The 24234-nt window shown below is 35.4% G+C and overlaps 1 protein-coding gene across 2 annotated transcripts in view; it reads right to left on the minus strand.

Moving 5' to 3' along the window:
• Gs2 (glutamine synthetase 2) overlaps positions 1-24234 on the minus strand; it is a 45150-nt gene that overhangs the window by 14005 nt on the left and 6911 nt on the right. For both annotated transcript variants that reach the window (XM_067783315.1, XM_067783316.1), the window contains one exon: positions 23543-23727. In XM_067783315.1, coding sequence (XP_067639416.1) covers positions 23543-23726 — 184 coding nt within the window. In that variant the 5' untranslated portion in view covers position 23727. The remainder of the gene's footprint in view (positions 1-23542; positions 23728-24234) is intronic.

A 24234-nucleotide genomic window follows, 5' to 3' on the forward strand; every position in this document is an offset into this window, starting at 1 on the left:
GTTGTAAAGATGGAGATTCGGGCTATTAGCGTGCTTTGGGCAATTTTGGTCGTAGTGCTTTTGTTTAGCTATATTTTATTAAAATAATTTGTTAAAAATAAACGATTGTGAGCACACAATGAAATCTTTTTGTACTATGGCACTATTGTGAATATTTACACTGCATTACCGGCAGTTGCTCTCATACGCCAGATGGCAGCGCACGCTGTAATTTTTAATTGATTGATAGAACAGCTGATTACTGTTTCTATTTGATAAGGGACTTTTAGATTGGTTGCCGATATCATGAAACCATGCATCATGATTTCAAAAGGAATAAATGCAATAACTGTACTGGCAGCACACTGCAAAAACAGTTTCGCCAAAAACAAAGATAATGGGATTCTTGTAAATGAAAACTCTTCTGCCAATTTCACACAGATGCTTAATGAACTCATTAGTCAAGCTATCTACATTGAAGCCTTTATTTAACTGCATCTTCCTTACAAAATGCAAATTCTTGATAATCTAATTATTGCTATTTGGAATGCTTAAAAATTAAAGGCGCCTGGAATGCCTAATGGAGTGGAAAATCTAGCCGATTTTACTTGGTGATTCGGATTATTGTAAATATAACAAATGGCAATAAAAAAGTGATTTTCATTTTGAACATTTTTGTAAAAAGCCATGATACAAAAAATGGAGGTAGTTCCATTTAGTGTGACGCTAGCCACTTGACTTCTGCGGGGACAATGACAATTTCACCAAAAACAAGCTACAAGATTGAAAAATTTTACGAATTTTTCTAATTTTGATGGATTTTATATTAACGAATACGGCTGAATTACTTTCATATTTATTTTAAATATAAAAGAAAACAAGTAAAGGTGTCTAAGTTCGGGTGTAACCGAACATTATATACTCAGCGTGAGCTTAAATTGCACATTTCATTTCAGATAAATTACTTTTCTACATAACACGTGGCACCGCCCGTTAAAAAAAAAATTCTCCCCATTTCCTTTTATAATAAAACTTGATAAGTGAAATATGTTTGATTAAAAACAATTTTTTGCTAAATTATAGCTTATTATTCTAGTCTACGACCGTTTTAAACTTGTTTTATATAAGTCGCCGTGGTCTTTAACCGATCCCATCCATTTTTACTAGAAATATTTTCGACTATAGGAAAAATTTGTGTACCCAATTTTATTACGATCTATTAATTTTTCTTCGAGTTATGGCTCCCGAAATATAGAAAATTGCTTAGTCATAAAAGGGGCGGTGCCACGCCCATTTTTTTTAATTTGAAGTTTTTCCTATTGTTATAAATCCACTTGGGAAATGAAATACCTTTAATATAGAGCCCTTTTTTTGCAAAGATATAGCTTATTTTATTCGTCCACGACCCTTTTAAACATCTTTTATATAAAAGTGGGCGTGGTCCTTAACCGATTTCGTTAATTTTTCTTCAAAGTATTCCTTATAGTAAAGGCAACCTCTCTGCCAAATTTTGTTACGATAGGTTTAACGATTTTTGATTTATGAATAATAATATTTGTGAAATTGATTTTATCACAAGTGGGCGGTGCCATGCCCATTTTAAAATTTTTTCTAAAATTTTTATTAAGAGTCTCAATATCAGTCCACATGTCAAATGTCAATACTCTAGCTATATTATTTACTAAATAAGCAGGTTTTTTGGCCTTTCCAAAATGTTATATATATACAAAGTGGGCGTGGTTATCATCCGATTTGGCTCGTTTTCAATACCGATCTATTCTGAGTCCAGATAAGCTAGTATACCAAATTTGGTGAAGATATATCAATATTTACTGAAGTTATCGTGTCAGCGGACAGACGGACGGACGGACATGGCTTAATTAAATTTTTTTTCGACACTGATAATTTTGATATATGAAAGTCTATATCTATCTCGATTCCTTTATACCTGTACAACCAACCGTTATCCAATCAAAGTTAATATACTCTGTGTGCAAAGCACGCTGAGTTTAAAAAATGAGCCGCATGCGTTGAAAATATTTTAATACGAAATATCAGCCTAGAAAAGAAGACTTTTAATAAGTTTTTCGAGCTCCCGAAAATACCTTTGGTGGAGGAAGCACTGTGATGTTTGTGTATATCTATTGTGGGTCGAAGTATAAAAAGCAAGGGAATATAGCCTTCTTAAGTGTCCGTACGTTTGCTAAAAACATGTTGACAAAAAACATACACGTTTGTCAATTGATTGCCCAAAGGAGATCCTTATAAACCGACACCGCAATTTCTAACCGCCTAAGGGCTTAAGCAGTCATCTTCGTAAGCATTATGAGGAAATACGGCACCTGAGAACTCAGCCGTATGAAGCAAAAAACACAAGCAGATCCTCAGTGAACTCCACAAACAGGCGTCGGAACTTTATGCCAAGAATTGCTCGGTGAATCCAGTACTCAAAGAACAGTACCCAAAATTTGCGGAAGAGGAACATATACTCCTCAGGGTAACGCTAGTCACTCTAGCTCGACTTCGATCTGGATACTGTAACAGGTTAAACTATTATCTATCCAGAATCAACCCCGATATACAAAATGTATGCCCCGCTTGCAATGTGTCCCCACATGACACCAACCTCTCCTTAATTGTAATGTGGAACCAACGCCTCTAACACCCCTTTCATTATCGTCCACCCCTGTTGAAACAGCAAGTTTCCTTGAACTCCCGTTAGAGGATATTGATGACAATTTGTGATCGGTCGCACTTATTAGGTGGGGCGGAACACTGCTACAACAACAACAACACTTTTAGCAAAACAACACACATTATGAAACTTCAAAAATCCCCTTCTTTTTTATACCATGTAAAAAGCATACTATTTTTTTGACAGATGTACGTTAATGAAGCAAGTTGCCCAGTGTGAAAAGGAAAAATTAATTATTTCATTAAACCAAATTATGATTCCATTAGATTCCTATAGGAAATCAGTATTCCTTATTAACCTTAAGAAAAAAATGTCTATTGTGAGAGACTATTACTAAATAATCATATTAGTTGAATCCATTCAATAAGTAGATTATGTAATCATCTTCCAAGCCGCTTTTTCACACCCGCTTCACATCTTTAAACACTTTCGGGTTTTAGTGATCCAGTTGGAGTTTCAGTGATCTTCGGGACTGTCAATATCTAGAGGCATCGTCCACTATCTGCATGTCTAATGTAAATACTCGCATATGAGTACTTATGTATGCATTTATTACACTGAGTAGAACATGAATGAAATGCTATTTATTTGATGACTTGTTGACTGCATTTTATGATTCTTTAAATTTGCGCGCATTTAAATCGTTTTATATTTTTGTAGTATATTTTTTGCGGAATTCAATTTGTTTTGAATTTTTTGTGCGATTTTTTTTGTTTATTACAATTAAGCTAATTTGTTTAGCTGTAGCAATTATATATTTACAGACAAATTGGCTACATTTGTTATGTTTGTTGCCTCGTCTTTTGCTGTATATTAGGGTGTTCGTTATTTAACCGGATGTTTTTTCTTATATACGATACGCCTTCGAAAGTTTTATGTTACGACACTTGTTAAATTGACAATATATCTGCCTATTCACGTCACTATGATTATCATTTTGTTTGTTTAAAAATTATTGTTGTCTAGTGTAACTTGTTTTTGTAATCTTAATATATAAAAAACACGTGTCACACAATTGAGGCCAATGGAGTCCTAAACTACTGAAATGATTTTGAATTTGTTTTGCACCCCGTATGTAGTTTGATCTAACTTGAAATATAGGATAGGTGACTGGGTGACTAGGGTCTCGAGATATAGGCCAAAACGTGTACCCGGGTACCCCTAGAGTGTGTTTATAGAATATGGATATCAAATGAAAGCTGTTGATGAGTGCTTTAGTAGAGGGTAATTTTCATACCCCTGGGTGACTAGGGTCTCGAGATATAGGCCAAAACGTGGACCCGGGTACTCCTAGAGTATGTTTATAGAATATGTATATCAAATGAAAGCTGTTGATGAGTGTTTTAGTAGAGGGTAATTTTCATACCCCTGGGTGACTCGGGTCTCGAGATATAGGTCAAAACATGAACCTGGGTACCCCTAGAATGTGTGTATAGAATATGGATATCAAATGAAAGCTGTTGATGAGTGCTTTAGTAGAGGGTAATTTTCATACCCCTGGGTGACTAGGGTCTCGAGCTATAGGCCAAAAAGTGGACCCGGGTACTCCTAGAGTATGTTTATAGAATATGGATATCAAATGAAAGCTGTTGATGAGTGTTTTAGTAGAGGGTAATTTTCATACCCCTGGGTGACTCGGGTCTCGAGATATAGGTCAAAACATGAACCTGGGTACCCCTAGAATGTGTGTATAGAATATGGATATCAAATGAAAGCTGTTGATGAGTGCTTTAGTAGAGGGTAATTTTCATACCCCTGGGTGACTAGGGTCTCGAGCTATAGGCCAAAAAGTGGACCCGGGTACCCCTAGAATGTGTTTATAGAATATTGATATCAAATGAAAGCTGTTGATGAGTGCTTTAGTACAGAGTAATATATTATCCAGAGACGGACTGGGACTGGGATTGAGACTCGGAATGGGACTGGGGCTAGGACTGGAATAAAATACATAACACTTTCTGGGACAGGCAATAAGGGATGTAGAAGAATGAGAAGAAATTGAGAGAAGTGGAAAGAGAAAAGAGAGAAGGAGATTGAGAAAGAGATAGAATGAGACTAAGATGGAGATAGATGAAGCGAAAAAGACGGAGGGAGGAGTGAATAAAATGATTGGGAAAAAGTGAAGAGGGGGGGGGGGGGGAGGGCAGAGTCAGAAGGAAAAAGCTTATTAAAATGTATGCAGATTGGCCAAATTTAGGGCAGGACAACGTCTGCCGGGTCTTCTAGTACAATAAATAATATAATTATGTGCATAAGTAGATAACCCTATCATGAGCAAGTGAATTTGAGTAAAAAATAAGTATTTATTTAATTATTATAAAAATTGTATAAAATAAAGTCGCGAAATACCGTGCCATAAATGAAGAATAATGCTCCAATTTAAAAACAGTTTCTTACGTTTGAAAGCTAAGCTACATCAAATTGACATTTTTAATATAATTTGAAGGTATGTATTATAGGGGTGTGACAAATTCCCAAAGTGTAGTAAAAACAAGTAAAGGTTTCTATGTTCGGGTGTAACCGAACATTATATACTCAGCGTGAGTTTCAATTGTACATTTCATTTCAGATAATTATATTTCTACATAACACGTGGCACCGCTCGTTAAAAAAAAATGTCTCCCATTTCCTCGTACAATAAAACTTGATAAGTGAAATATCATTGATTCAAAATCATTTTTTGCTAAGTTATAGCTTATTATTCTAGCATAAGACCCTTTTAAACTTGTTTTATATCTAAGTTGCAGTGGTCCTTAACCGATCCCGTATATTTTTACTAGAAACATTTTCTACTACAGGGAAAATTTGTGTACCCAATTTTATTACGATCCGTTAATTTTTCTACGAGTTATGGCTTCCGAAGCAAACAAAATTGCTTAGTCATAAAAGGGGCGGTGCCACGCCCATTTTTTAAATTTGAAGTTTTTCCTATTTATTGTTATAAAGCCACTTGGGAAATGAAATACCATTGATATAAAGCTCTTTTTTGCCAAGATATAGCTTACTTTATTCGTCCACAACGCTTTTAAAAATCTTTTTTTTTCATAGTAAAGGCAACCTCTCTGCCAAATTTTGTTACGATAGGTTTAAAGATTTTTGATTTATGGTTAATAATATTTGTAAAATTGATTTCATCACAAGTAAGCGGTGCCAAGCCGGTGCCCATTTTATCAAGAGTCTCAATATCTGTCCACACGTCAAATTTCAACATTCTAGGTGTATTATTTACTAAATAATCAGGGTTTTTGTGTTTTCCAAAATGTTATATATATAAAAAGTTGGATTTCGCTCATTTTCAATACCAATCTATTCTGGGTCCAGGTAAGCTCGTGTACGAAATTTGGTGAAGATATCTCAATATTTACTCAAGTTATCACCCCGACGGACGGACATGGCTCAATCAAATTTTTTTTTCGATACTGATGATTTTGATATATGGAAGTCTATATCTATCTCGATTCCTTTATACCTGTATAACCAACCGTTATCGAATCAAAGTTAATATATTCTGTGTGCAAAGCACGCTGAGTATAAAAATCATGAAACGTTTTTTTTTACAGCTTTAAATCATAAACGGATGGATTGATTGAAATATTTTTCTTTGCAGTAAAACTTTGAGATATTTACCTTCTTTCTGCATAATAAAAAACTTGATTGCTTTCTAATGTGAGCAAAGTTGTTTAAACAAAAGTAACATTTTTCGTGTCTTTGTTTGCTGCGAATTGTACGAGCAAACTTGCTTTGAGTGGGGCTTTCACCATATCACATTGGGCGTCACATACATATTGATTAAGATCGAATGGTGAAAACATCGCCAGAGTTATTTAACTTCGGCGGCACTTTTATAGGTACGCATGGATCTATGTATGTATATACATATTTATGTCAACATATATGGTTAAGAACGCATATATGTATCTCCTGAAAACGCTCTTTCGTAAAAATTAAAAATTTTTTTTTTGCGGGAAGTGGACCAGGGACTGATGTATTGAAATGCTATTCATGGTTAGATTTGCTTGAAATTTAATATATACATAGGTACCTCATTGCCTATATTATTTACGACACTTTTTTCGGGAAATGGACCAGAAACCGACTGGGACTAGGACTGTGAATAAGGGATGGAGAAGAATTAGATAGAAGAGAAAAGAGGCAAAGAGAAAGAGACTAAGAAAGAGGTAGAGTTAGACGAATATCGAGGGATAGAGGTAGATGGAGCGGAAAACAAGTGAACGAAAGTACCAAGAGGAAGAAAAAGAAGCAAAGAAAAAGAAAGGCAGAGGCAGGAGTGAATAAAAGGATAAGGAAAGGGGGGGGGGAGGAGAGGTGGAGGGGGAGTAGAGGTAATAACTTTCTAAAAGTTATGCAGATAGACCAAAGTTAGGGCTGAACACCGTCCGCGGGATTTACTAGTTTAATTAAACAATTGTATGGAATTTGAAAACTTTTACTGAAAATGTTTAATGTTATCCGAAGTCAAGATAAAGTTTTTTCGTTGATTTTCGTACAGGGGAATATTTCACATTTAACATCGAAATAAGCCCTTAAAGCAATCATAGTTCTCAAGGGTATATCCAACATATTTTTTAATTTGTTCTCCAACCTTTGATACATTTTAAGAAACCCATAGTTCTCTAGTTTATCTCCAAGATCTCTTCAATTATTCTCTTAGCTTAAAGAAATTTTGAGAAACTAATTGTTCTCCAATTTATATCTCCTAAGGCTCATGGCAAAATTGCCATATCCATTTCTATATCCATATAAAAGAGCTGATGTAACGCCGTAGTCATAACCACACCATTGCCAACCAATTGGTTTGGGGTTTTCGCCGTATCCATAACCTATGAATATTTGCGTTGGTGCTTTTATTAACTTCTGAGATATCTAATTTTTTGTTTTTGGAAACAATTTGACTGCGTGACGTATTATTGGTGCAATTTGTTAGTAATTTTTTGCATTTTCTTATTTTTTATCAAATTATCACATTTTTTAGATTTAATTGATGCCAGTAGATATGGTTAAGTAAAAATGTGGTTATGACTAAGGCAACCTTTACAGGCCCTAAATACTTAAGTTTTAGCACTTCGTAAATTTAGATATTATTCGTTGAGAGCGCTATGGTTCTCAAGACGAGCCACTGTTGAGAAACAACGCTTAAGATTAGAGATGTACTTTAGTTCTTAACTAGAGCTCTACTTTGACTCAAGTTTAAACATTTATTGGGCTGATGTATGATGGAACGATTTTGCGTCATATTTTGCAAAAGTTGTTCTGGAGAAAAATTGTTGTCGACGTTGTGCCATTTTTCGTTCTCTAGCGAAATGAAAATTTTCGATAATTTTGAGTTTGATAGCTTAGACCAAAAACTATTATTTTTTTTGTATTCACATGAATTTGATTTATTTTTTTGAATAAAAAACTTTAAATTGATAAAAGATTATTTTTAAGTTTTAAAAAATTTGATTATTCCCGAATTTTTTTCGGAATTTCGGAAATAAGCACGAGTACCAAGCCGACTGTTTTTTATAATCATCATAAATAACTGGTATTTTGAACATAGGAACAGAATTATATTTAAATACCGTTGGTTTTGATGGATATGTACCCGGCTCACATGGAAGATATCAAGTATTCGAGCCCTGCTGCCAGAAATAGCAAAATTCAAATGAAAAGTTCTTGCGGACTATAAGCGGACTAGTTTGATATGAATCAGAAGAGTATAGTTGTGAACAAGAATTTTTTTCTAGCAACGCCGATGTTTCAAAGAAGGGTGTCTAATTAAATTTGAGATTTATTAATTTTCCGCTGCTAGCGATGCAAAATTGGTTACTATGGAGCGCCTCATAAAACACAGAACTTCTTAGTAAATAACAGACACCCTACAGCGTATCTTTTAATTTTTATATTATTTTGCATTTATTTGCACATTCTAGCTATTTGGTTGTTCTTTTGTATTACGTGCCTGCATGACCTTATCTGCGCACAGCTGATCGACGTGGCAATTGCTTAACACCTTTTTGATAAATAAAGTGCAAAAAATTCCACAAACCTATAAAATTGAAATTGATTTTAAAGCTGTATCTTCTTCATATTTCTATTAAGATTTGAGATCTTCACATATAAACTGCGCAAAACTTGACGAGTAGAGGTGGTGTAGTGAGGTTTTCATGCGCCCGAAACAAAATATATTTTATTTTTAATTTGATGAATGAACGTTCGCAGCTAGCAATTGAGGTAGTCAGGACTATTTGAAATGCCACTCGCGAGTTTGGAAGTACATATTCTCCATACGGGATTATAAAAATAAGTAATTCTAACGGGGCTTTAGGTTCAATTTCTTTTCTATTGCGAAGTAATATTTTGCAGACACATATTTCGATAAAAAGTTCCGTTCCATCGAAATCTGTATTATAATCCTTGCTTAACAAATTTCCAACGTCTAAGAGAAATCAAAAAAAAAAATTAAGGTCATATAGTCATGTAAGTCATGTACTTTTTTCTTGTTGGAGACGATAGAGAACACTTTTCATGACGCGAGAAATTTCACATTCTGGCGCTCCATCGTGTTTCAGATTCATGTTTGACAGCTTTTGTTAAATCATTTTTTAATAATTCCCATCGTAACGTTGAACGTGAGTGAAAAAGATATATGCTTTCAATTATTCCACAACCTGTCGCAAGTGTTCTGATATATGCATGCATTTTTTAGTATAGAGAGTTTTTTCCAGAAATCAGTTATAATAAAAATACAAATTATCCAGGAAGTTCTGCTTTGCGAACCATTTGGCGCCCCCTTTCCCTCCACCCCTCACTACGCCACTGTGAGTAGATAAATTTAGATATCTGTTTCTGCGGTTTGTTCTAAACTTCGGCACGAAGGTAAAAAGGTTACAATAATAAGAACTCAACAGCTGGTAGTTTTGTGATGTACAAAATTCGTACTTTTTTTTAATGATATTTGACACTTCAACTTCCGGCGCAGAACGATTTTGACATTAGTCCATCCATTTATAAAAACAAAGTACATGGAATTTTTATATCTGATGTCACCGTGCTGCGATTTTTTTGGTTCCGCCGTGATGGATATCAAACGAAATGTGTTGACAAAAATTTTGGTATAGAGTTGTTGTCATTTCCGCCTTAAAATAAATTTAGGAGATATGGACCAACTGCAGCCTTGGCAAGTGCTTTTGCAATAAAAGCCCCGACACATAAGCAGTTTTTCATAGCATTATGAGTAGATTGCACGTATTTTTATGGAGAACGGCACAATGAGCGACACTAGCGCCATCTTATATTGAAAAGTAGCCAACTCCCAAATTTTGTTACAAGCAAAGCATAAGAAGAAGAATTTGACATTTGATTTGACTAAGGGTTTTGGCACACTTTGCAAGTGAAATTATTTTTCCCACTCGTTAGTAAGTTTTATACCATTTTTCGCAAGTAAAAAGTGCAATATAAGAAATGGTTACGACACAAAATATGTTAGCAAGTATTTTTGTTGTATAGGGAGAATGTTTATACCAGTGCTTCGCGAAATTTTGTATGTGAATGGGCAAGGCGAAATAAACTCAAAGTATCAAGTCTGAAGTTCCTTCATATTTAGAAACGCAACATCTTGGTTGATTGTGGCGATGTTATTGGAATGCATAAGCTTGTGTTAAACGTATCTATATGAAAAATGTTATTGTGCCGCGGCCCTAAGGCCAAATTTAGCTAAAACGCTATTTCAGGTAGCGGCAAAGCGTTCCATTATTAGGGAACGTACCCAAACTACGTGCCCCATTTTCTACAACTTTTTATCCCCCCCCCCCTCGGTGACCTCCGGTAGTATGTTTTAAGACCCCCTCCCTCCCCCCTAAGTTTTCAGGTAGTAGCTCATAGGTATGATTTTAAATTATTTTTTGCTAACTTAAAAAAAATGTATTTGATTTATATTTGTTTTTATTAATTCGGCACCCGCCGCATTACGCGATGCACATGAGACACGTCGTCCACTGCATTACCGTGCACGCTTTTCTGATGATTTTTCATGGAAATTTTCGACGCGAAATAAATTCCACAAAAAAATTGCAAGATTTCCTAGAGATGATTGACTACGTTACAAAGTCTCAATCCCTCCCCACTCACCTGTGACCAGGTGTAATACCTAAAGAGATCCCCCCTCCCCCTAAACGGGTCACGTAATTTGGGTTCGTTCCCTTATCTTATAGCGTGGTTAAGTATCAAAGCTAAGAAACGCAGAAAATGGCATCGTAGATTTTTATGATTTTGCTGTCATAAAAGTAATACTGATGCAATAACTGCTACTCGAACACACCCTAGTGTTTTTTTTCAATATCTTGACCGACTTCAAATATATTATTAAAACTGTTTTGAAATAAAAGGAGAGAAATATCTTTTTTCTATAACGCTCTAATGCGAATAGATGTGCCTGCATAATTAAATGACTGCGACAGTATCAATTGTTTATGACTGAATTTATTGCAAATTTATCAATCACCTCTTAACACACTCAGATAAGAAAACGTTGTTTGAATTGACGCTGCTGGGAGTTACAATTCAGTTATTGAATTGATACGTCATTTGAAATATTTTTAAACCACCCAGCAAACATTTGGAGTAAAAAATTTGTCCCAAAAGAATACAAATTTGGATCGTTCCCCAATGCCTTATTGGCTTCATATACTACTAGGCATTTACATAGAATTTCGGATACATATCCGAACCGAAAAATGTAGAGAAAAAACTTTTTGTAATTAAACCCTTATTATCTATACACTCATATAAGTATATAAGCAATAGATCAATTAGCTGGTCGAAATTCAGAAAAAACTGGAAGGTGGGTAGCAACTTTGAGGATTAGGAAGCAAACCCCATAGTAAATAACCCCAAACTGCCGCGATTTGTTCTGGTATACGTCTCCAATAAGCACTGACTTCGGTTTACCTTACTTTTACAGATTTCCTACTAAATATCCAGTTTGTAAACAAGCCTTCAAGGTATACACACTTCCTCAACTCCAGTGGTAAAATTGTGTTATTTACCATTAGAAATTTGAAAATCTCTTATTATTTTTCTACATGCATTCAAAATTCCAAATAAATAGGCCAACAAAATGTAATGCCCTTCTATTTAGATATCTTTTCTGACTCTTTTTTGACTTCGAATGTTTGCTGGGTAAATTAAAATTTTTAGAATAGTAGCATTTTCGGTTTAAGATTTTTGGAAAACGCTGGATTACAATTGAAACCTAATTCAACCGACGGAACAATGGATAATTACTTTTGATTGCCACCAGATTAGTACACATCGCGATTGATTTTGTGTGATTATTTACCAAATTTTCTAAAAAAAACATAATTTATACCCTTCTTTTGGACATTTACCCATTTTTACCATATATTTACTGGGTATTTACCAATTGGGAATTTACCATAATCCCATATGTAGGCATAACTGATAAAGTAAGACAACGAATAGTTGTTATATTATTTTAACAGGTCATTGGCATTTATAATGTGCTCATGAATAAATTGGGAACAAATATTCCTAAATTTCGTATATTTCGAATTTTTTGTGAATTTCGAATGAGGTGAAAGCGGAAAATTCCAGATAAATGATTATTGGCAGTGTTGATAAAAGGAAGCTCGACATCGGCAACAGATTGCTTTTCTGTCGAGAAGGCGACAAAGAGGGGTTATTATTTCGCCCACCAATTGGTCGAAAGGCAATTTTTTGCAGGCAATTCGTATCTGCGTATGTCGCTCTTGTATGGTTGCGCTAGTTTAAAGCCTCGTCACATAAGCAGTTTTTCATATAGATGTCTTTAACGCAATCATATGCATGATGAGTATATTGCACGTATTTTAATGAAGACGGCAGATTCAGCGACACTGGCGCCATCTGACATGAAAAAGTAGGCATTTTCCAACTTTTGTTGCCAGCAACGCATAAGAAGAATAATTCGGTATTTGCTTTGAGATAGTGAGAATGTTTACAACCGTCCTTCCCCACATTTTGTATGCGAATGAGCAAGGCGAAATAAACTTCAATTGCTAAGTCTGAAGTACTTTATTTTTACAAACGCAACATCTTGCGTGATTGTGGCGATTTAACTGGCATATATAAGATTGCGTTGAACGCATCTATTTGAAAAAGTTGTTTATGGCTCGGCCATTATAGTGGGAAAGACTGAAGACCAAAGTCAATAAACTGACTGGATTTTATAAGTGCCTGTCAACCAGTTTTTCACGATAAGAAATGCTTGCATATCTTCTATATCTGAATTTGAGTTCCGTATGAGGCTTTGCCAAATGTCTTTAAGCAATAACAATACCTCCGTAAGAATGAAGAAACACATTTTCAAACCATTCGCCAGCAAACGAAGATTTAGGCAAAACGACTCAGTATCGTGTGATTTCTTTAAACTTATGTCGGATAAGATAATTCTAGCAGCAGGTCTAGCCTGGTGTTGTGCAATCTATTGTAAGACCGATATTAATATTATTCGCTTAAAAAAACGCGGCGCAAGGTTAACGGTTAAAAATTTGAACCTAATTATTAACTACTCATGCATTTAGGCATTGCTTCAAACTCACAATTTTTCTTTTTCTTTTAAGTACAAGTGCAGACTTTTCTGGTTTAAAATAGAAACCAAGCTCTGGGTACACACTTTCACGAAAACCGAATTGATCCGAAAGAATTGAGACATTTACGCTTTAGCAGCCCCATCACCTATGATGGATACAAATTCGAAGCTGAGTGGTACGTTCGCTCTCTTCAGACTTTTTACTCTATATCAGAAAGGGGTGAAGAGTCACGCCACCTAGATGGAAGAGTCTCTGCATTGTCAAGAGATGCAATGTGGTCATATTAAACTATTCCCGAGATGGTCGGGCTAGCAACTTAGTAGTGCTTCTTGATGGAGCGTAGAGGATATATATCCTGCGAAGGACCATCAGCATCGATAACACCTCCCAAAACCTTCGGGGAGTGTCTTTATCGCTACACCAACAACAACAACAACATATCGTAGACTACAGTACCCCGTACAGTACGTTAATGTCCTTGATGCCCGGGAACTCATCCTAACAAAACCTTGTTTTGGCTCCCAGGTCATTGAGGACTCCAATGAATTCATCCACTAGCTTAGAAGGAAATGTGTAGGACTACAAGGTACGCAAGGCTGCCTGCCTTTCTGATATAATGAGGATACTCCTCGGGAATAAACCTCTTAGTAGACATTATCTACCGCAAGCTTCTATTGCGTGGTTTTATGCCTAAAAGATGGTGGGCTCGCGGAAAGATATGAACGTAATGCAACGAATAAGACGTTCCGACTCAAAAAGTATTCTTATCGACATACATATTTGGCTTCAGAAGAAGGGGAAGACCTCTACCGAGTTGTGAGGAAAGGTCGGGGAATACTAATAGCATCCAATTGACGTGAACAAAGATGACTGACGTAACGGTGAAAATTAGTTAGGCTGAATTCTTATACGCACACGGCTATAACCCGCTTGTGTAATATATTGTAAGCTTTAATGACTACTCTGGCAGCTCAATGCGCCCCAGTTCTTAAACGTTTTTATTTAATAAGAAAATGTAATTATCATGTTCAGCACAGAACGTGCTTAAAATACCTGATAATGATGTGTATGAAGATGAGCAATGATCGTATTTCACTATATCTTTTCAACGTATAATTCATCAACCAGCAGCATTGCAACCCAACAATCCACGGAACAAGAAATCTCAAGGCTTTGTGAAGAATTTGTCCGCTGTTTATTTTTTTTACAATTCCTCCAATATGTCGTTCTGGTCACGTGATCACGTTGGAAAAAGATTTGAGCGATTAGCATCTCTCAATTTGATAAGTAGGAAATATCCCATATTAAAAGTATGACTTTTGATTAAGAAGGCTATCAACGGCTATTTGAAGAGCATTTAAGAACTAACGTTTAATATTTGGGAATAAGGTTAGTATTCAAAGACATCTCAATGTGAGATTGACAAAAAAAAGTGATTGGTTAAGCACTGTCCAACGAACAACAACAAAAAAGGCGGCAGTACCAAGTGCACGTGAAGTTCAACGTTTAAGCAAACAGGTGTACGTCTAGAAAACTCATGGCTTCAAATAAACTAGAGCTCTCTGTCGGAAGTGGAAGTTGAGCCTCAGCAGAGGCAACTTTACCGAAAACATATCATTTCGCCGATAATAAATTGCTCACACTCCGATAACAAATCCATACGTTTTTGATAACATACATGTAAATAAAAAAAAAATATCTTTAACTTTTCTATAATAAATCGATAACTTTCTGTTAGCTTGTCGGTAAAACTTAGTCACTAAATGATAATCTTTGTTATCGATAGTTAATATATATGTAACAATTCCATAACGAATTGCTAACTTGCCTATACTTCGTCCATAACACATCTATAACAAACCGATAACTCATCGATAGCAAATTGTAAACTACTTTGAACTCAATTGTCTTTATTTAAACATAAATTTCTCTCATATCCTTTGGACGGGTTTTTGTTTTTAAGTTAAAGTGCGATTTGAGAGCCATTTGCAAGGGTAATTTTGGTTATATCCGCATCACTTAAAATCAATTAATTCAAATACCTTTGAGAAATAAAGTTTGGGACTTGTGATATGGTCGGTTATAAAAATGGGGGCATTTTGAAATGAAAACTAAAATGTTTACTGGGTTGAAATAGTTTTGTTTTAGGTATGTAGCATACTTGTGAATAAATATGTATGTACCTACGTATACATATTTGCAATTTTCTTATTTAACAAATACCTTCATGCCACACCTATACCTCATACTCATGCCTATGTGAAATTTCAAACAGAATATTGAATACAGATACTAACTGTTGGGTACCTTGAACAACATAGATGAGTTCGAAAGAAGGCTGATCTAGATCCCGATAAAAAATTATCATGCAAATGCAAAAACGACGTTGTGATCTTGATATTTATTTGGATAAATTGCGGATCCACAGGGTTGGCTTTTTTTTAGCACTTACAGACATGTGCACTAGGGTGTCCGATATTGATCAACTTTTTTCCACCCGACACCCTTAATATATTTACTTCAATTCTGACAAGGCCATAAAATAATAACATTTTTTTAAACGGTTTTATTTAGCTTGACTTGACAGGTTGGCTGGCACGAATTTTGTAATTGAAATTTAAGTAACTTTCCGATAAGCTACAAGCTTGGAATATAGTTCAGAACCAAATGACAATGCAATAATAAGATGGTAACTCCGATAGATGGCGCGTGGATCGAAATATTTCAAAAAATCGTATTTGTGGACACATAATACATACATAAATAGAAAGCGACCTATGAAAAAAAAATCGCCGCTAGGTAGCGCAAGGATCGAGATATTCAAAAAAATCGTATTTGTGGTCCGATTTGGCTCATATTTGGCACATAATACATACACGAATAGAAAGCGACCTATAAAAACATCGCCACTAGGTGGCGCAATAATCGAGATATTCAAAAACATCGTATTTGTGGTCCGATATTGCTCATATTTGGAACACATAATACATACATGAATAGCAAACGGCCTGTGAAAAAATCGCCGCTAGGTGGCGCAAGGATCGAGATATTAAAAAAATCGTATTTGTGGTCCGATTTGGCTCATATTAGAAACACATAATACATACATGAATAGAACGCGACCTATGATGTCCGATTAGACTCATATTTGGAACAAATATTACATATAGTCCCGTAGAAGTGACATCAAAATATTTTGGAGTTCGAGGAGGGACAAGCATACGTGGCGCAGAGTCCACAATTAAATAAAAGCTTTGGGCGCGTGAAATTTCTAAAAATGTGAGGCGTATTAGGTTCAGTTGGTCTTACTTATGACTATCAAGAGAAATTTGACGCGTCCAACGCTTTTATTTAATTGTCTCATCAACGCCCTAGATTGATGAGGAGTGTGATGACTATTACCTAGGAACTACCTAACTATTTTCTAGCTTTTAGTATTATTATTACTTAATGTAAGTATTGTTTTCAATAACATCGTTTAACATAACATTTTTATACCTTTAATGAACATGAAATGGTATATTAACTTTGGTCCGATGTTTGTAGCGTTGAGAAATATAGAAGATAGACTCACCATTAAGTATACCGAATTGATCAGGGCGACGAACTGAGTTGATATAGCCATGTCCGTCTGTCCGTCCGTCTGTCTGTTTGAACGCAAACTAGTCCCTCAAATTTTGAGATATCTCATTGAAATTTGGCACAAGAATGTATTTTTGTATTGTATTAGACATTTGTCGGATCCGGTAGGATCGGACCACTATAACATATATCTCCCATACAACCGATCGTTCAGATAAGACGATTTTGGTCATTCCTGCCGCAATTTAGAGAGTATAAACGTGAAACTCGATGATATATATTCTAATATATCATAGAAGATATCCTGAAAAAATCATTTTGATCGGAGCTATATATAGCATATATCCCATACAACCGATCGTTCAGATAAGGGGGTTTTTTGCCATTTTTTATTTTATATTTATCTTAAAAATCGTTTAGGTACGTACATCTGTTCACCATTCATGAAAGGTATGAAGTCTTCGGCACAGCCGAAGACAGTCCCGTCCTTACTTGTTTTTATTTGGTTTTAAACCAATATGGAAAAACGATACATTTGCCAAGTCAAGGTCAGGAATTACCCAATTGTTCCCAGAAAACTTCAATTCTTCAAAATGTTTTCAGGGATTAAATACTTTGGCTGATTCGGGAAAAAAGTTTTTAAATAATATACACCTTATTATGTGTATACATAAGTTGAGTGCTGCCACCTCTCATAGACCTGATTCAGATCGTTCCATTAAGTTGTGATAGTGATCCAGAATTGGATAGCTAATTGGAACGTTACTCTTGTATATTTGAAACAATATTCCTCGAAATTAGGAGTATTAAAGACGTGAGAGATCAGTGAACGTTTAAATATTTAAGGTATTTTTTTTCCAAGGTGAAGTGCCACTTGTACTTGGTGCAGATACTTTAGAAGCAATAGGGTGACCTTGATGTACACTGATTCATCACCTGAGGATTATTCGACCTAAGGATGTACTATCGCTTTTACCAAATCTTTTAGCAAAATACGTCGTGCATCGGTTGCTTTATATTTCTCTATTTGATTTTTTATAACGTAAGATGCCAGTGCAGCCACATCCAACATATTGTGGAAGAAAGCCAATGGCCACCTATTAGTTTTCCTTTTGCATGTATATTTTCCTAACATTTGATTCATTAAGTCAATGCTACATTTCGTTTTATTATAAAACAGAATCGCATCAGGTTTTTGCAGTTGCCCACTGGTTATATTGTCTTCATGATGAGAAGATAATAAACAAACACATTTATTCTTTTTTGGGACATATGATAAGAGGCTAACGTTGTCCAGAAACCCGAATTCTTTGGATAATACCGGACGTGGATTTTATGGCCAACATTTCCTTTGGAATATATTTTTTGTTACGTCGTAGAGTTCCAACATAAGCTAGTCCTGCATCTTTCAATTTATGGACGCCATTCAGAGTGGTAAAAAGATTATCAGCAATGACGGTTCTTCCAGAAAAGCGATATTTTTTTGTACGGCTTAACAAAATACGCTCGCCTTGATTGACATCTCTTGGCTGATTTCGTTCCTTGCCAGTGTACGAAATTCCCTTCAAAGGATATGAATTGGAAGCGTCACAGGCCGAAAATATTTTAATGCCATACTTGGCGGGCTTCGATGGTATATACTGCGTAAATTTTGTATGCCCTCTGAATGGGAAAAACTGTTCATCTATAGTTATATTTACTGTTGGCTTATAAAGTTGCTCCAATTGTGTATTTACCATAGTCCAAATGTCACGAATGGGCGCAGCTTTATCATTATCCTGGGGTGAAACACGCTTTCTTTCGTCGTCAAATCTTATAAATGCAGTTATAGCATCAAATCGCTGTATGGACATAGCGGTTCTATAGATTGGCAAAGAATCTGGTTTCCACAATTCTGAGCAGTGCTGCATATTTGCATGGTTCGGTCCTGTCACTACCAAAATTCCGATGTAGGCGTACATCTCGTTTTCATTAATCATTTTCCATTGCTTTGGTTTTTTCGGACTTTTTTTATGCTTTCTATTCGTATGTCGCATAATAACAACTATCATTTCCTCAGTTATTATAGACTTGAATATTTCAAGTGGGCTTGAGGATAAGTTCCATCAGTTTCTCTCAATATATTGTGGCTGCGAAAACGACCAGATGGTAGTGAAGTCTTACTCCATTTTGTTCCATCGGGAGCTACAAAAAAATTTGTTTGGTCGGGAACACCAACATGTCCTTCGCGCTCATCGTCGTCATCCGAGTCTTCAGGATCGCTTTCCACATCAAGCACGTTTTCATCCTCGACATCTGAAGCATACTCATCACCAAATAAGATGTATTCAAAATTTTCCGACATCTTTGGTCTCACTTTTTCACAGAAAACAAGAATAAAATAATAACTTGACCACAACTTAGCACACTATGATGTCAACTGTCAGAATATTTTTTTGAAACAGTTACAATTTCTATTTGCTTTACCATTTTTACTGTTTTGTTTTTTTTTTTGAAAGTGATGGCGAATAAAAAGTAACCATTTTATTAATTGTTACACTCATTGCCTCATAGGTCTTGCTGGACCTATGGTGTACGATTATGGTATAAGTTTCTTAAATTAGTAATAAAGACGAAACTTACAAATATTTTTTAACTTTTTTATTTCATAATTATATCTAATCGGTGCGTTGAGGTTATCGTAAGATCTCAGGTGCGTAGCTTTTAAATTTCTATGTGAAAAATGCAGTTAAAATTCGTATAGGTCTGGCTAGACCTATGAGTACCCATAAGGGTTAAACGATCCATAAATAGATCATGTCTGTCATTTTAACTTTATGAAAACCAAATTGAGGGGAAGACTTTAATTAATTGACACTCTAGGGAAAGGGAACTATAACAAGTAAGGAAGGCTAAGTTCGGGTGTAACCGAACATTACATACTCAGCTGAGAGCTATGGAGACCAAATAAAGGAAAATCACCATGTAGGAAAAGGAACGGGTAAGGGTAACCCTGGAATGTGTTTGTATAACATATGTATCAAATGGAAGGTATTAAAGAGTATTTTAAGGTGTTAATGAGTATTTTAAAAGGGAGTGCGCCTTAGTTCTATAGGTGGACGCCTTTTCGAGATATCGCCATAAAGGTGGACCAGGGATAACTCTAGAATTTGTTTGTACGATATGGGTATCAAACGAAAGGTGTTAATGAGTATTTTAAAAAGGAGTGGTGGTAGTTGTATATGTGAAAGAGTTTTCGAGATATTAACCAAAATGTGGACCAGGGTGACACAGAACATCATCTGTCGGGTACCGCTAATTTATTTATATATGTAATACCACGAGCAGTATTCCTGCCGAGATTCCAAGGGCTTTTGATTTCGCCCTGCAGAACTTTTTCATTTTCTTCTACTTAATATGGTAGGTGTCACACCCATTTTGCAAAGTTTTTTTCTAAAGTTATATTTTGCGTCAATAAACCAATCAAATTACCATGTTTCATCCGTTTTTTCGTATTTGGTATAGAATTATGGTATTTTTTTCATTTTTCGTAACTTTCGATATTGAAAATGTGGGCGTGGCCATAGTCGGATTTCGGCCATTTTTTACACCAACACAAAGTGAGTTCAGATAAGTACGTGAACTGAGTTTAGTAAAGAGATATCGATTTTTCTCAAGTTATCGTGATAACGGCCGAGCGGAAGGACAGACGGTCCACCGTGTATAAAAACTGGGCGTGTCTTCAACCCATTTTGCCCTTTTTCACAGAAAACAGTTATCGGCATAGAGGCTATGCCCCTACCAAATTTCACAAGGATTGGTAAATTTTTGTTTGACTTAGGGCATTAAAAGTATTCTAAACAAATTGAACGAAAATGGGCGGAGCCACGCCCAATTTGAAATTTTCTGTTATTTTTGTATTTTGTTGCACCATATCATTACCGGAGTCGAATGTTGACATAATTTACTTATATACTGTAAAGATATTAAATTTTTTCTTAAAATTTGACTTTAAAAAAAATTTTTTTAGAGTGGGTGTGGTCGTTCTCCGATTTTGCTAATTTTTATTAAGCATACATAGGAGTAACGTTCCTGCCTAATTTCACCTTCTAGGACGGTAATTGTTTTCTGTGAAAAAGGGCGAAATCGGTTGAAGCCAAGCCCAGTTTTTATACACAGTCGATCGTCTGTCATTCCGCTCGGCCGTTAACACGATAACTTGAGCAAAAATCGGTATATCTTTACTAAACTCAGTTCACACAATTATCTGAATTCACTTTGTATTGGTATAAAAATGGCCGAAATCCGACTATGACCACGCCCAATTTTTCGATATCGAAAATTACGAAAAATGAAAAAATGCCATAATTCTATAACTTTAGAAAAAAACTTTGTAAAATGGGTGTGACACCTACCATATTAAGTAGAAGAAAATGAAAAAGTTCTGCAAGGCGAAATCGAAAGCCCTTGGAATCATGGCAGGAATACTGTTCGTTCGTGGTAAATTAGCGGTACCCGACAGATGATGTTCTGGGTCACCCTGGTCCACATTTTGGTCGATATCTCGAAAAGGCCTTCACATATACAATTACCACCACTCCCTTTTAAAATTCTTATTAATACCTTTAATTTGACACCCATATTGTACAAACACATTATAGAGTCACCCCTGGTCCACTTTTATGGCGATATATCGAAAAGGCGTTCACCTATAGAACTAGGGCCCACACCCTTTTAAATTACTCATTATCACCTTTCGTTTGATACCCATAATGTACAAACGCATTCGTGAGTCAACCCTGGCCCTCCTTTATAACGATATCCCGAAAAGGCGTCCACCTATAGAACTAAGGCCCACTTCCTTTTAAAATACTCATTAACAACTTTCATTTGATACCCATATCATACAAACAAATTCTAGAGTGACCCCTGGTCTACCTTTATGGCGATATCTCGAAAAGGCGTCCACCTATAGAACTAAGGCCCACTCCATTTTAAAATACTCATTAACACGTTTCACCTTTATGGCGATATCTCGAAAAGGCGTCCACCTATAGAACTAAGGCCCAATCCTTTTTAAAATACGTCATTAACACCTTTCATTTGATACACATGTCATACGAACACAATCCAGGGTTACCCTAAGTTCATTTTCCTTCATGGTGATTTTCCCTTATTTTGTCTCCATAGCTCTCAACTGAGTATGTAATGTTCGGTTACACCCGAACTTAGCTTTCCTTACGTGTTTTTATATCTAATTGTTAATATCAGCTTTCAACCACAAACGCTATGAGGAGCTCTTCAATTGCTGTTTGCGGCATGTTGATTTTTAAGTATTTGTTACGGGTGTTAAAATATAGCTCTTGTACTCATATTATGGCTCATATTTGGGACGTAAATACATATCGGCATTATATGACTGCTCTAGGATGACTTCAAATGAGCCTGTAACGGTCCCAAAATGAGTTCATAAAAATCCTTACTGGTTTCTAAATAATCTCGACATGATCTTGCAGCAGTACTGAAATTAGTCAAAACTTGTCCCTAAATTGTTCCGAATTAACAAGTCCAAAGTGATCCTATAACAGTCCTAAAATGGTTTGAAAAAATTATTCTAAAATAATCCCGAAGTGGTTCTTAAAAAAATAGCAAAGAGCTCCTGAAATCATATCGAAATGTTAACGACACAGTCCCGAAGTAGTTCCAAAAAGGTCCCATAATAAACGATACAATTTCAGTCCCTCAATCCAATACGCTTGAATGAAGTTGGCACTTAAGTCCATATTAGTTGATATGCATGCGCATCCGCCCTTTTCTGAATAACATAATGTGCCCATCTCTGATTGTTTTTAAACGGTTTTTTTTAGGATGACTTGACTGGTTGACTGGCTGGTTGGATGGCTGGCACGAATTTTGTAATTGAAATTTAAATAACTTTCCGATAAGCTACAAGCTTGAAACTTGGAATATAGTTCAGAACCCGATGACAATGCAATAATAAGAAAAAAATTGCCGCTAGATGGCGCAAGGATCGAGATATTCACAAAAATCGTGTTTGTGGTCTGATTTGGCTCATATTTGGAACACATAATAAAATAATTAAAAAAAATTTTTTTTTAGTTAAACGGTTTTATTGAATACAATACTTACATGAAGTAATAATAAAATACTAAAAGCTAGAAAATAATTAGGTAGGTCCTAGGTACTAGTCATCACACTCCTCATCAATATAGGGCGTTGATCAGACAATTAAATAAAAGCGTTGGACCCGTCAAATTTCTATTGATAGTCATATATAAGACCAACTGAACCCTAATCACATTTTTAGAAATTTCACGCATCCAACGCTTTTATTTAATTGCCTGATCAACACCCTAGATTGATGAGAAGTGTGATGACTAGTACCTACCTAATTATTTTCTAGCTTTTAGTATTTTATTGTTACTTCATATAAGTATTGTTTGCAATAAAACCGTTTAACTTAAACATTTTTTTAAATTATTTTATTTAGGATAAAGTCGCTATGTCCTAATTTAAATGCAAAAAAAAGTCCCGTTTTTACTGTTTTTTTTTCTTTAACCGCACTTTAACGGATATGTTTATAAGTTTCATTTTTATTTACTGTTACTGTAAATCCTGTTTAACTGCCAAACGTTCATCTCTATTTAATTGCAGTCATTCACTTTGATAACAAATTTTATCTATTCTAACTCACCTTTGGGATCACTTGGTACAAAATCTAGTGTACGATCTTTGCAACGCAAATCTTGTCCAGTACCATCAATCCACACATAAGTGGCTTGTACAACATTTTCTTTCAGTGGCAAAGTGCGATAACGTTCCAAAATGGTCTTATCGAGCTTAGCATTAGGTGAATCTTCCAAGATGCGTGATGACATACTAAAATAGAAAAAGTCATAAAAAAATTGATAGAGTTCAGTGAGTTTGATTTTAAAAAACTAAATTTATTTCGTCATAAAACTTAGTGGCCTAATGCTTGGTTTTCATTAGACTAAAATGGCGGTCGTCAAAAACTGCCTCAAGCTGACAAACTCGCCAATTGGGGTCAAATGCATTGCTTTATCGACTCATTTGACGCCAAACTACCAACATACTAGTTGAAGGCAGACTTTGTTATCAGCCAATTTATGCTAATGAAAACCAAGTGTAAGACTGCTTTTGACTTAGTAGACACATTAAAAGTATAAGGTTGATGCCAAATGCCATTAGCTTTCTGGTTTTCATACAGATAACATACAGAGTTTATTTTCAAACCTCTTTTACATCTTTTCTAGAAAAAGACAGTATAGATTTCATTATTCACGGCTTTCATTGTGTGAAAATGTAGCGATATCAAAACATTGATATGAAAAGTTGGATATTTGGTGTCAAATGCGATTAAGCAGT

This window comes from Eurosta solidaginis, chromosome 4 (assembly GCF_040869045.1).
Source record: "Eurosta solidaginis isolate ZX-2024a chromosome 4, ASM4086904v1, whole genome shotgun sequence".
Lineage (NCBI taxonomy): Eukaryota > Metazoa > Arthropoda > Insecta > Diptera > Tephritidae > Eurosta > Eurosta solidaginis.